Genomic DNA, 13,633 nt, shown 5'->3' with positions numbered 1-13,633 from the left:
TCTTTCTTCTGTCTGCTTCAATCTCCCTGATATACCTGCTTGCCTTTACCACTAAAGCTGAGCTGGGGGCCTCCTACCTAGTTTTCCTTGAGCAGTCTGCTAAAAATCTGCCCCCAATATGCCAGGAACTAAACCTAGTAAGAGATTTTTCTGAAGTGCTCTTCTAATGTTGGTGAGTTGCAATAGCTGCCATGTAAATATGATAATTGTCCTGACAACAATAATCTAGTCAAAAGGACAGAAATAGGATGCCATCTCTATAAGGTGATATATCCCTTCTTCCTGCCTCATCCCATGTCCCATAAACCAGTGATTCAACAGGTCAGTCATGCAGTAATCTTTAAGTCCCTACAGTCCTCCATTGCTAGCTTCTTTCCAGAGACTTGTTAGAGCTCTTCATCACCATTTCCATTGTCACAAGCTGTTTCCTGCATGGTTTAGGTCTTGGTTTGCTGCCATTGCCCTAGAGGTTTCTGCTGGCCTTCCTCCTGCAGAAATATCTCGATGGTTGGTGCTTTGTCTCACTGGTAATGATCTAATTTCTGAGTTTGTCAGATCCTACCTGTAATTTTTATTTCCGAATACTGCTTGTCATATCAGCCAGAAGCTCCCATCAAAATCCTTTGGAGAGCAGAGATTTTGATCCTTTGCTGGCCTTAGCATCTGTGCCAGGATGTGCTATATACCTTGTCTTCCGATGGACTGGTAACAAAATCACAGCCTGACAGCCCAGATGCACTCCAAAAACTATGAGGAAAATTGCAGGATGAAATCAATACTGCAGAAAAAAAAATATTCTCTTATAAAAAAGATTACACTGTGGGATTTATATTCTCTAATGAAAAATAATTTAGTCTGGTTTCCTCATTAGAAGATGTTGAATTGTTTCAAACATATATGTGAGTCTTGACTACATTTAAAATATTTTTCAAATCGGTCTTTTATCCTTTTCCTGTCTTTTCTTTGCTCCACAGCATTTCGTCAAAGTTCTGCAACCATCAGCACCAGTCTGGGATATATGTATTTTATGCTGAAAATGATGATACGGTCACAACAAAAAAATTCACTCTGTACGTGAGAAGTAAGTGAGAAAACAATCTATATGAAGATTTGTCAAAGTCTGGGATTTTGACACTGGTATAAATGGAGCTAATACATTGCTTTTCCCTTGGTATTCCCCATTTCATTTACATAGATTTATTGCTAAAAATTGAGGAGCATGAGGCAAAAATGTGATTGCACTGCACTACTGAAATCCAGGCACTGGGTTGGAGAATGATGCTGGCTGCTTGTGGGTCATGTTTCTTGTGTTGGTCAGGAATGGAGAACAGAGGAAGGATAAGGAAATTATTAATTTTTTTTTCCTCTTCCCTTTAGCATGCCATAAACAGAGAGGACTGAATATGAGAAATTTGTCACATACTGAGAGAATTAGTACTTCTTAAGAAAACCACAAAGCCTAGGATCTCAATAAAGTACAGTGACTGTATTCTAACTCTACAGAGCCAGAATATATGTTACTGCTGTAGAGACTAAATGAGATACACAATGAGAGGAAACACTTATCCTCATTATGTGTTAGTTTTCTATGGTGTGTTTATGTCATTTTTTTCCTACCGGCATTTGTGAGTTATTGCGGTTAGTCTGGAGACCCTTCGGTGTGTAACACGTATGTGAGGGCTGCACTGCCTCCTGCGCCCCTGCCCACAGTTCGCACACACAGTCTTGCCTGATGTTCTCGTTTACCTCAATTCTGCCATGTGACTACAGCATCTCACCCTTGCTCTAGGTTAGGGATCATTGTTTATTATATATTATTTATACAGGGATCATCTGTGCACATTTTGTAGGAGCCGGACACCCAGAACTGGGCTGTCAGGGGAGTCCTAGGGCTGAATCCTAGCTCCAACTCAAAAAAGCAGAAGCCAATACTTCTAATTTAGGCTCTGACACTGTTTTGGTCTGGCTGTGCCTGTACAGAGAAGTGGCTGCTCCCATTGCCTTGCCCACACTGCTGGCCCACACAACCAAGGCACAGGGCTGGAGGAAGGAGGACCAATGGCTGCACCGAGCTCTCACTGTGACATGAGGGTGGATTATTTTGAAAACACAGAAGCAGATCTTGATCTCATCAGATGTAGCATTGACACATAAACTTAAAGGTTTTGTTCACTGAACTGCTGACAGAAATTTTCTTGTGTATCTTGTTGCAGGAAAGCCTGAAGTAACAATGCAGTTGTTGTTCAAGCAGATCTCCTGCATTGCTGACAGTTACCCTGCCTCGTCCTGGGTTTGGAGGAACTGTCCTGAACTGAACTCATCCAAGTAAATAATCTTGCCTCTTCTTGATTCATTGCAAAGACCTTATCTAAGCTGTCCTTGGTTAAATGAAGACTAGCCTATAAGGAACTGAGTATAAAATGCACCCTCAACCATTTGTACAAGGGGACAGGGTGGCCTACTCCCGGGGAACTGGATCACCAAAACTAGGGAAAGTTTTCAATTTTTCTATTGGCATCAAATGAAGTCTATAAAGATCTGTGTGTCAGGCTCTTTACGCTGAAACAAACCCCATTGGGTTTATATCAACAGTTAGGTAGTTACAAAGTCCAGTCTAAGTTTTTTTCTTGGCCTGTCAAACTTGGAGGGCATTCGGGGAATGCATTGGTTAATATGGGCTTGATTAATTCATTAAGCTTTGGTTAATACAGCTGTTACAGTGGCCTGTTACCAAAGCCAATAAAGTCAGTGAGAGTGTTTCCATTTCCTCTATTTATCTAGGGCAATGAGTCAGGCCCTAAAATTTCAAGAGATGCTGAAACAGCTTTGAGCTGTTTTATGAACTCTGCAATTTTTGTTTTAGATATGCCAAAGAACTAATAATCCCATGGTGCAGGAGAGTACTGGGTCAAATTATATTTTGGAAGATTGTGGATAAAGCTTTAAGTATTTTAACTAGATATTTAAAAAATATATAGACCATTTTCTCAACCATACCTCTGAAAAGGCTTCCTAACATCAATCTGTCTGTGCAGAAATGGAAGAGGAAAGAAAACATCCAGCTGATGGCTTTGAAGTACTCCCTAAAACAGCTTTCTGGAAAGAAAATGCTGTGACTTGTCTTTTCTTGGGGAACTTCCACATGTAGAAGCTAGTACTCTGTGTAGAGCTGAATGGATTTTATTTATTTACTTACCTCCTCATTTCTTTATGTGGCCAGTAGATTAGGCAGTAAATTAATGAATGATAGAAAAGCTAAAAGTCAAAATTATCTCTGTGTGGGCTTCCTTTCCCTCAAGTATAATGTTCTCTCTACATATCGGGTCTTAAATAAGTCATTAATACAGGGTGGATGCTTTCCATATTGAGTGAAAGAAACTTCTTGTCTGGAATCACATACATTCAGGGAAAGAAGTTAGAACTTTTACTGTGGGTTCATTTTGTATTTATTGTTTTAGTAACAGCTCGTTTGGAGCTGCTCAGCGGTTTGGGTGTTTGAGGTAAAGGTGAAACCAGTAGGAAAAGGGGGAGGGGGAAGTCGTGTCAGCTGTCAAATTGGTGGAGATCCCAAGGTTAGGGGGTCTGGGTGCCCTGCCAGGGCAGTGGTGGAGAGTGGGAGTGAGTCCAGTGTAGGAGGCAGGGAGGCCAGTACACCTCCTGCTCACCCTGCCATGTCCGTCACCAAAAGATAAGACTGGCAACTGCTCTGAAGCCTCACTCTAACAGTGACAAATAAAAAACAAGCCCATCTATCCTTCCCTCCATTCCAACACAGATGTAAGACATGTTTTGAAACATCCCACCTTCTCCCCTGGAAAATGCCACTGTGAGACAAAAATCAAAACTGGTCTCGTTTCTTTTTCAGCTGTACAGAAGAAATCACTGAGGGGATCCACAACTTCTTGCCAGCAAGGAGATCCCTGGGGTCATGGATTTCAAGCAGTACTTTAGATGTAAAGGAGACAGCAACAACCTTCTCTGTTGAGTGCTGTGCAAACAATTCTGCAGGTTCAGCCTGTGAAAAGAGTTTCATCAACTTGTCAGGTACCCTAAGCCAGTGCTTTAGCACAGGTTTTCTCAAAGCTGGCATGGTAGAACTTAAAGTATTTTTTATCTGGCTAAATGGCTGACCGCACAATGGCATTGCAGGTAAAACACAGGTGCTGTGTGTATACAGTGTGGGAAGTGGTGGGTGAATGGGAGATACGTGTCTCTTTGGTCCCAAAGCAGAGGCCTCCCTCGTTAAAATAAGCAGAAATTTAACGTGAATAGGAGGTGCAGGATGGAGCTATGTCAATGTTGGCATCCACTTTTTTTTATTTCCTTTTAGTAATCTCTACCTGAAACCTGAATTTTTTTTAGAGAAAGCCACTTTGGTAACTGGTGGCAGGTGTTGGCTCTTGTGTCTCTCCTGGAGGTCACTGTGGTGCTGCCAGAAACGCCCATGGGAGCTCTCCTCCCCCCATGGAGGTTAATGCATGCCTGAGCAAAAGCATGACTGAGCTCTTGGGAGACCACTCAAGGGACAGTCACTGTCTGGAAGCAGGAACATGTACTGGGAGAGAGGCATTCTTAAACTGTTGTGGGCAGGTGGGAGAAGGCTAAGCCCTGGTTTGGAACCACTGTACAGTCTCTCTTGTAGGGAACATGAGACATTCTTTCCTTGTTGAACAAGAAAATCAATATGATTGTTTGTCAATGCACTGTATACTTGTAACACCATATAAAGCCTGTAGGGTAAAGTATTTTAGTTGCAGGGAACATGCTGTGGCACCTGGGAAGTGTTTTGAACCATCCAAGTATTTGCAGTAGAGATATTTCCTTTGTCATGGACAAGCAAGATGTTTGGTGCTTTTGACTAGAGCTGGCAGAAACTATGACCACTGATAGAGTTTGAACATTTATGTTGAAATTACAGTAGAAAGTAAGCATAATACTTATGCTTTTAGAAACTACCAGAATATGAGGACGGTAACACTTAACCTGCCCAGTGATGCCTTATAGTATGGCCTTGACTTGTTAAGGGAGTTCCTGGCTGGGCAGCAGAGCGATGCTGGGAGAAGGCTGTGTACAGTCCATCCAGCCCAAGCAGGCTGTGTACAGTCCAGACATTGATAACTGGTGCTTCGGCACTTAACATACGTTGCTTGGGAAAAGGCAGAGGGTGAGAGGAAGAAGACGTGATGAGGAGTTGCTTGTTCCTGTTTATGCTCACAAAGCCCAAACCATGGATCACACCAACACCTCCATGCACTTATATTTATTAAATGGTGTAGCATTGTTTTAAAATGAAAACAGATGTCGGAATTACCCAACACTTAATGCCTCCTGCCCAGCTCCTTGTTTTGCACGTGGCTCCATCTCATTCCTCATGCAGAGGAGGCTCAGGCATGAGAGGACCGCAAACTGTCAGAACTGACCAAGCCACCATGGGTTCTCCTTGTGCCTGAGCTCTACACACGAGCTCTGATTCAGTGGGTAGTAATATGTATCTCTTAAAGTTGCAGGAGCTGTTTCTTCCCCCCTGGACCATACTGCATTCTATGTCTGTGTTGGACTTTTCCTTCTATTGATCGCTTTTTCGTTTGTATTCATTTTTCATAAATACAAAAAGGTAAAAGCAAACATAAATACCTGCCCCTTCTTTTGTGGCTACCAGGATGTTTCTTCATCTCTAAGACTTATTCACCTTTTTTTTTTTTCTGCCAAAGCAATTTAGATATGAAAGCCAGTTGCAAATGATACAGATGATAGGTCCATCAGATAACGAGTACATCTACATTGACTTCAGAGAATTCGAATATGATCTCAGATGGGAATTTCCCAGGGAAAATCTGGAATTTGGTGAGCAGTCCACATGGCAAATCACAGTGCTGGAGTAGTAGCCTGTGCTGTACCAGCGGCAAATAACATTGGCGTATTGTGTCTTTTAGGACAAGTCCTCGGTTCTGGGGCTTTTGGGAAAGTGGTGAATGCGACAGCTTATGGAATTAGCAATGCGGGAGATTCAGTCCAGGTCGCAGTCAAAATGCTAAAAGGTACAATAAACTCTGGGTGCCTTTGACAAGCAGTGATGCATTCAGGCGGCTTCAAAACAGAAGCAGTACTGACAGAAATCCCTTTATATACAGAATTTTAGCAGCTACACCTCACAAATACTTCGTTGCAAAATCCTTTCAAAATGCTTTCAAAATGCTGTTTCAGTTTGAAAAGGTGTTGCTGAAATGCCTTCTTCCTGCAGCATGTTGCATTTTGTCCTACACACCATAGGTCTGCATTGTGTGTGAAGGACGAAGCTGCTCTGCTCTAAAAAGGACAAATGCAAATTCATATTGCAGATTAGCCTGCTGGTCACATTGGTGCCTCTGTGGACTTTGGAGTAAGATCCCTTGTTCTTCTGGTGCTGTCTAGCTGTTGCACTCCCTTCCCCTCCTGCATCTGAGTTAGCTTTTTTGCAAAACTTCCAGCACATCTTCCTGTAGTCTTTTCTTCTTGATGACACAAAGCAATTTCTTTCCATCCCTCCTTATGGGTCAAGCTTCTTAGATTTCTAATCCTTCTTGCTGCTTTGCTCTGGCTGCTCTCCAAACTGTCTTCACTTCTCATAAAAGCAGTGTCCAGAAGCAAGCCTTTCCAGCAGCAAGCAGAGGAAGAGGGCTGCCTCACTGAGTCCCACGTGCCACAACCGTCTTGATACATAATGGGGTGAGCTTCACATTGGCAGCAGCACCAGTACCCTGCTCACCTCTGTGCCCACACAGTCCCATCCTGCCAGCACTTCTGTCCAGCTCTTCATCCCCTGTTTGTACATGTGCATCAGCTTTTTGCTTCCTTGGTCCACTCCTTTGCGGTTGTCTTCATGGAAGTTCATCTTGATCATTTTAGTTCACATCCCCAATTCACTGAGGTCGTGAGGACCAAACGCTTGCTAAAAAAACAAGCCTAAAGCTATTACTAAACACAGGGTGGCCTTCTTAGCTATTGGGTTGCAACTAGTTGCATGCCATACGGCTGTTAAGACATTTTTTTCTCCTAGCACTTCTCTCCTACAGGGTTGACTGCCATTTTTTCTGTGGTTGTGAGCACCTTAATAGACTGCTGTCATTTATTGTCAGCCCAAGAATGACTAATATTAAGTTTTTATTCTTGCTTTCCCAAGCATTCAAATCATCCACACTCACACACACATTTATTTTCCACCTTTGGCTAAATCTTTTTATACTGTACAACAAATTTTTTTTATATTCCCAAATGTATTGTCAGTCCAGTGAATCTGAAATGAAGACAAAGCATTGCAACCATTTACATTTTTATTTCTTTGCTGGAGGTTTCCAAATCTGTGTTATTACCTTTGCAGAAAAACCTGATGCTTCAGAAAAAGATGCCCTAATGTCTGAGCTGAAAATGATGACTCACATTGGAAGCCATGAAAATATTGTGAACCTACTAGGAGCTTGTACTGTGTCAGGTAACTTGTGGAAAGGTACCAATTAAAACCTTCAGACTAATGGGGACTCCTGAATAGAAAAGAAGTATCAAAAATTGATCACTGAAAACAGTATTAAAAGCATCCAAGCCTTAATTAATCACTTATTTCTAGTGCTGCTGTTCCCTTCTTCACCCCTGAATCCTGTTTTTGCCCAACCAATTTTGCTGTTCTGCACTGGCCCAAAATAAGATAAAGATAATGAAATTAAATCAAAGTTAAGTCCATGCATGTGTACAAAAATGGGTCCTTTCTAATTGTACTTGTATGAAGTGATACAACAGCCCTTCTATAGAAGAGATTTTCCTGTTACAGTGGTGATGGCACTGATACAGGCCAATTTATTAAGTGAAAAGGAAAAACTTAGTACTTCTGTATTCACGTGATTCTGTTCATGCAAAAAATTGCCTTCAATTTTTTTAATCGTGTTGCTCACCAATCAGTGGAGTTGCAGAAAGAAATGGAGAAATTACAAAAGGCTAAACAGCAAAGAAAATAAACTGAAAAAGAGCAGTGGAGTGGAGAAGAAAGAAGAGAAGAGAAGTGAATAATGAAAAGCGAGACTACTTTTAAAAGTACTGGATGTAAAAATAAACTGAAGGTGGAAAGAACTAAGTAAAGATGGGCTAAGATGAAAGTGGCAAGACACTAAGTAATTGTGTGACTTGTGATACCATTGTGGCAACGTACATGGATATTCCTGTCCCAAGAACACCCTCTCTGTCCAGTCCAGCAGTGAACAGGAGCGGGTGGAGAGAGGCTAAAGAACAGATCACCTCAGGGGAAAGGGCAGGGGTTTGCCCAGTGTTTTCCTTTATCATGAATTGTAACACCTGCCACTGAAAAACCTGACAGTTTTTCTGATACATGTATTTATTAAGTCAGAAAGGCCAAGGATAACAGTTAACTCTTTTTTTCCCAGTTTGCATCAACAGCAATAGTGCCGTACAAAGACACTTGAGGCATAAGAGGAAAGCAACAGATTGTTGGTGGTGGCTTTGGCTGATTTGAAACTACACAGGCTGACACTACTTTCCGGAAAACTCAGCAAGACGTGATGGTGTAGGCAGGAGAGCCACAGGAAAGATGTTTTCAGTCGGGCAGGGTAGGGCAGGGACACTTCCAGCCTTACCCAAGTCCTGTGTTCAGAAGCATTTACCTAGGTCTCAAGACTTTCACATCCACCCTCTTAGACACTTTACAGGCTTTTTCCAGTGTGCCCTACCTTGCTTGACCAGGGCCTTCTGGCAGGAATGTCTACAAATTCATAATCAGTCTTTCTGAGCCAGAAGTGGTGATGCCAATGTAAGACTCTGCAGGGGTGATGTGTGACCACTCTGAGCTCTGCTCCTGCGGGCTTGCAATGGCTTTCCTCTGAGCCTGTCTGGGTCAGGAATCGACTTTCTTGAGAAAGTGACCTGTTGAGCGCTCCACTCAGACACATCCCTTTGCAAGATCTTTCCCTCCTGTAGGTCCTCTCATCAAGCACACTTGGGTTTCAGGTGGCCTTAATGAAAAAAAAAAAAAAAAAAAAAAAAAAAAGGATATTTCTAGAACACTAAGTAGTGCAGAAAAATGAAAGGGTCAAAGGATACCAGTTCACACCATCGGGACAATTGGCAGGGGTCACCTTTTGCTTGAACCATGTATGGTTTAGACAATATGTTGTGTCTTTATAGCCTGTACTCTCCTCCACTGTGCCATTGGTATGGGGAAGGATGTTTGTGCCTTCACAGGGATTTGCACCCCACCTTGGGAGATTCACCACAGGGAAGAATCAGTTACACCGACTTTCCAAAGGGATGTTACACTCAGTAATTACAGTCAGTAAACATGACCTGCCCAGTACAGGTTATCTACCCAGGAAGGGAAGATGCTCAGGACATTTAATACAGATTAGTCCTGGGAGAAGATGAGGTATCATTAGGGCTTTAATGGGGAGAGTGCTGTAGATAGCAGGAGGCATTTACATTTCCAACTATTTCAGGACCAATCTACTTGATATTTGAATACTGTTGCTATGGTGACCTTCTGAACTACTTAAGGAGCAAGAGAGAAAAGTTTCACTGGACACTGACAGATATTTTTAAACAGCACAACTTCAGCTTTTACCACAATATCCACTTGGACCAAAATTCCAGGTAAAGCATTCAGCAACAGTTTAATACTTTATAAAGCTATTGTCTCTTTTTAAGCTACATTCTCAGCTGTGCTATAAACTGGTGAAATTATTGAATTCTTGAGAATGTGCCATCACATACTTTAATAAGCAATGCCTTGGGAGGAACTGAGGTTTGATTCTCCTTATGATGTTCTTCTCACTAGACTGCAAAAGCCAAGCAAACCCTTGTTTGTCTTCCCATTCCCAGTTTTGAGAAGACTCATGTCTGTGCCCAGAATTTTACTGCACTAATTAATCATGCTTTTTCACTGTAAAAGTTATATGTAGCTTATGTGATCCACTATGAGTAACCTTTGAAAATGTGTCACCCACTCCAGGAAGGGATCTCACCTGAAGTACGGTGTGAATACGACTCTATGGAGAGAGGATGAATTTGAAATCACACAAAGTCAAAACATGAACATGACTGAATCTGGATCAAATGGGATTGTGCTCTGTTCTGAGGAAGGTAAGAGATTAGTTGCTTTTATCTCTAGCAATTCTCTTGTTATTGTATTTATTACATTATTATTGGTCTAACCAGATTAGATTCAGTGACACAGGAGGCCCCTTTCTATCTATCTGTCTCTCTTCCCTCCTGGCACAAATTTTGCTGGAGAAGGATTCAACAACACTTAAGATCAGAGGCTTATGTTTCTGGTCATGCTATGCATAGTATTTGAGTATGAAAATACCTTTTCCTTTATTTTGTGTCTGAGCAAAGGATGCAAGAGAAGGATGCTCTTTGTGGTGTTGTTCTTGATAGGAGCACATGAAAACCCTTATAACAGTCAGTAGAATTAATCAGAGAGTGAGGAACCCATGGAAAACTCATACTCGTGGTTATTTTTTACAGAGAAAATTAAGCATGCAAGCAGACAGATGGATGAAGAAGAGGATTTTAATGTGCTCACTTTTGAAGATCTTCTTTGCTTCTCTTATCAAGTTGCCAAAGGAATGGAGTTTCTTGAGTCCAAATCGGTATGGTAAAGGGTAGCAAATTGTTTAGATAGAAAAGACAGCAAAAATAGGTCAGTCTATTAAAAGGCAGACTGAGGAACAGAGCCACACAGTGGCAGGCTTAAACCATTCCTCCTTCCCTGGCACTATAGGAAAGGCTGGCTTGCAATTTTAGTCATGACCCTGAGCAAGAACTGGCTGCACACTTCTACCTGCTCTGGCCCTGTTCCCTTGCTGCAAGCATCTGGGGACTGTCCAGCTTGCTCATTCTCCAAGGAATTTGAGTGAAAGAAGGCACCAATTCAGAGAGCTGTGTGTGAGACAAGGGAATTATCTCCTTCTGGTACCAAATGCTGCAGAATGTTAACCCATCCTTTCCTTCTAAGTGCATTCACAGAGACCTCGCTGCCCGGAATATACTAGTGACTCATGGAAAAGTGGTGAAAATATGTGACTTTGGCCTTGCCAGAGATGCAGTGAACGACTCCAACTACATCGTCAGGGGTAATGTAAGTTCCTGAATGCTCTGTTTTTCATACCACTGTAAGAATTATAAGGAACTGAGAAAGTGAAGCTTTGAATTTTCAAATTCCTTGTTAGCTTTATAGATACCTGTACAGACAATGCAGAAATCTCACCTTTTTCTGCCCTTCTAATTAACCAAAACAAGCTAGTGACAGCACTGTGAATGAGACTATACCCATGTCCTTTCTAAAGCATGCTGAAATCCATTGATGGAAGTGCTAGGAATTGTTTACTGTTATGGGCAGCAATAGCACAAGGGCAATAGCATATGTGTGGGGTACACCACATCCTCCAGCTATATGAGGAAGTACAGGGTGGACATCTCCATTTGAGCTACTCACTCTGGAAGTCAGAGGAGGGAAGAAGGCAATTCCAAGGCTGAGCTCCTCTCCTCATTAATTAGTCATCTAAAATAGATGATATTGAGTCCTTAGAAATGCCAATTTCTCTCTATAAGAGAAAATTTAAGGGACTACAAAGAGAGGCCCAGTTTTTCACATAGCAAACATGAATTGATCCTACTCAAGCAGTGAGAACTACAGTGAGTTATCTAGAAAGCCTGTGTCACAGCATGACTAGGTCTTCTTTCCCCCTGTCTGTACAGGCTCGTTTACCAGTTAAATGGATGGCTCCTGAAAGCTTATTCGAGAGGACATACACAATGAAGAGTGATGTCTGGTCTTATGGAATATTGCTCTGGGAAATATTCTCTTTGGGTATGTTCTGTAACGTAACAAAAGAGCACTTCTTGGTTTTGGCAATTTCTGAATTAACATGTATTCTCCATTGCTTTCCACAGGTGTAAATCCCTACCCTGGTATTCAGGTTGATACAAACTTCTACAAATTAATACAAAGTGGATTTAAAATGGACCGACCATACTACGCTACAAAAGATGTGTAAGTTTATTTTCTGAGTGGTGCACAGAATGGAAATTTATATTAACTAGGTCATGATTTTTATGTGTCCTGGTTTCATCTGGGACAGAGTTGTGACCTTTATTGTATGCTGTACCTTGCTCAAAAAAATCTCAAAAGGTGAGACCTTCCTCTAACTCTGAAAAAGGGGCTGCTTGATAATGTAGATTTTGTCCTAAAGAAGAAATGATCGACACTAAAGGTTATGTGTGTTTGAAAGGACTAATTTATTGCCTGAATTTAAGTGTACCTTTGTTTCCCAGGGAATGTCTTGGTCTCAGATCACAGACTTGTTTTCCTTTTTCTTTTTTTTTTTCTTTTTTGCAAAAGCAATGTTATGCCATATTCATTTTGGATATTAACCATATCTTTGTTGATTTTTTTCTGTGTTTTTTATTTTTAATTGAGCTTTAGCGTGTTTGCTTCAGTTCCAGGAGGCTAGGGATCCTCTTAGAGGAAACCTCTGCTAAGGAAGAGTTGGCAGGAGCTATCCCTCTGCTCTGTGCCTCTGTGCCTGGATGGGCTCTGACTAGAGGTGGATCCCAGGGCACAAGAGAAAAGAAGGTGATGGGGAGCTACAAGACCTGGAGCATGGAGGAAAAGGAAGGACTTTGCGTTGTCTGAGCTCTTCTGGCAGATATTTCATAGACAGCCTAGGGACTCAGTACCTTGTTATGACACTATACTTTTCCTCTCCATGTACAGACTGTAATGGCATTAAAGGTACAGGAGAATCTGTCAGAGTGACTCATGAAAGATTGCTGTAGGGCTTATAAATATGAGGGAACCTGTTGACCTGGTAAGCTTGCAAGGGACTTCTTCAGGTAGGCGCTGCGCTGGTCCCTGATGAAGCTGCAAAATCTCTCAGGTGGCTTTCAAACTTCAGAAATATTTTTGTGATGTCAAATTGCATAAAAAGAGTTGCTGTGAAAAGTGCCCTCAACACTGCAGAATCCACAAGGAGCAGGTTCAGACCCAGAGACAGAAGGCAGGAATTGTCTTCCTACAACTTTCTGTATGGAAGCTGGAAGGCAAAGTTAGCATGCCAGTATGTGCTAGCAAGGGTGAAATCCTGGCTGCAATCCTATGAGGAGGATTTTGCGAAGGACTCTGGTAAAGCCATGTTCTTCATTTCACCCTTTGTCTTTATATCTCTGTATCTTTTCCTCTGATACAACACAGTCAAATCTGGCCTCTTTCTATAAAATCATTCTGGTGCCCCATGATTCCCATCCAAATTCTGCACTTCCATGTAGTCACTTACAGAGACTCCATCAGCTAATATATTTTCTATGTCACCTCTTTGCTCCTACAGCTACCATGTGATGCAGTCGTGTTGGGCCTTTGACTTCAGAAAAAGACCCTCTTTTTCTTGGCTGGTTTCCTCTCTTGCCTGTCAGCTGTCTGAGGCAGAAGGAGCAGTAAGTAAATGCAGAAAGAAGAAAAATGCTGCTCTTTTTTTTGTGTAGGCCCTGAGATGAAAATGAGCTGAGAAACAGTCTTCTGTTTTTTATTGAAGTGTGCCACTGTGTTATGGATACATTCCCCAAGATCATCAAATCATAGAATGGTTTGGGTTGGAAA

The 13,633-nt window shown here is 41.8% G+C and overlaps 1 protein-coding gene across 1 annotated transcript in view; it reads left to right on the top strand.

Moving 5' to 3' along the window:
• FLT3 (fms-related tyrosine kinase 3) overlaps positions 1-13,619 on the top strand; it is a gene marked incomplete at both ends in the record, with an annotated part of 31,801 nt that extends 18,182 nt beyond the window's left edge. Inside the window, 15 exons of the mRNA XM_010076554.1 lie at positions 975-1,081; positions 2,214-2,325; positions 3,866-4,044; positions 5,502-5,614; positions 5,712-5,844; positions 5,934-6,038; positions 7,358-7,468; positions 9,474-9,627; positions 9,986-10,116; positions 10,504-10,628; positions 10,994-11,116; positions 11,737-11,848; positions 11,932-12,031; positions 13,365-13,504; positions 13,594-13,619. Coding sequence (XP_010074856.1) covers positions 975-1,081; positions 2,214-2,325; positions 3,866-4,044; positions 5,502-5,614; positions 5,712-5,844; positions 5,934-6,038; positions 7,358-7,468; positions 9,474-9,627; positions 9,986-10,116; positions 10,504-10,628; positions 10,994-11,116; positions 11,737-11,848; positions 11,932-12,031; positions 13,365-13,504; positions 13,594-13,619 — 1,771 coding nt within the window. The remainder of the gene's footprint in view (positions 1-974; positions 1,082-2,213; positions 2,326-3,865; positions 4,045-5,501; positions 5,615-5,711; positions 5,845-5,933; positions 6,039-7,357; positions 7,469-9,473; positions 9,628-9,985; positions 10,117-10,503; positions 10,629-10,993; positions 11,117-11,736; positions 11,849-11,931; positions 12,032-13,364; positions 13,505-13,593) is intronic.
• Between the last annotated feature and the right edge of the window lie 14 nt (positions 13,620-13,633).

The sequence above is a fragment of the Pterocles gutturalis genome, unplaced genomic scaffold, assembly GCF_000699245.1.
Source record: "Pterocles gutturalis isolate BGI_N339 unplaced genomic scaffold, ASM69924v1 scaffold38793, whole genome shotgun sequence".
NCBI lineage: Eukaryota > Metazoa > Chordata > Aves > Pterocliformes > Pteroclidae > Pterocles > Pterocles gutturalis.
Note: the sequence above shows the minus strand (reverse complement) of the source record. Positions and strands in the feature narration are given on the sequence as shown.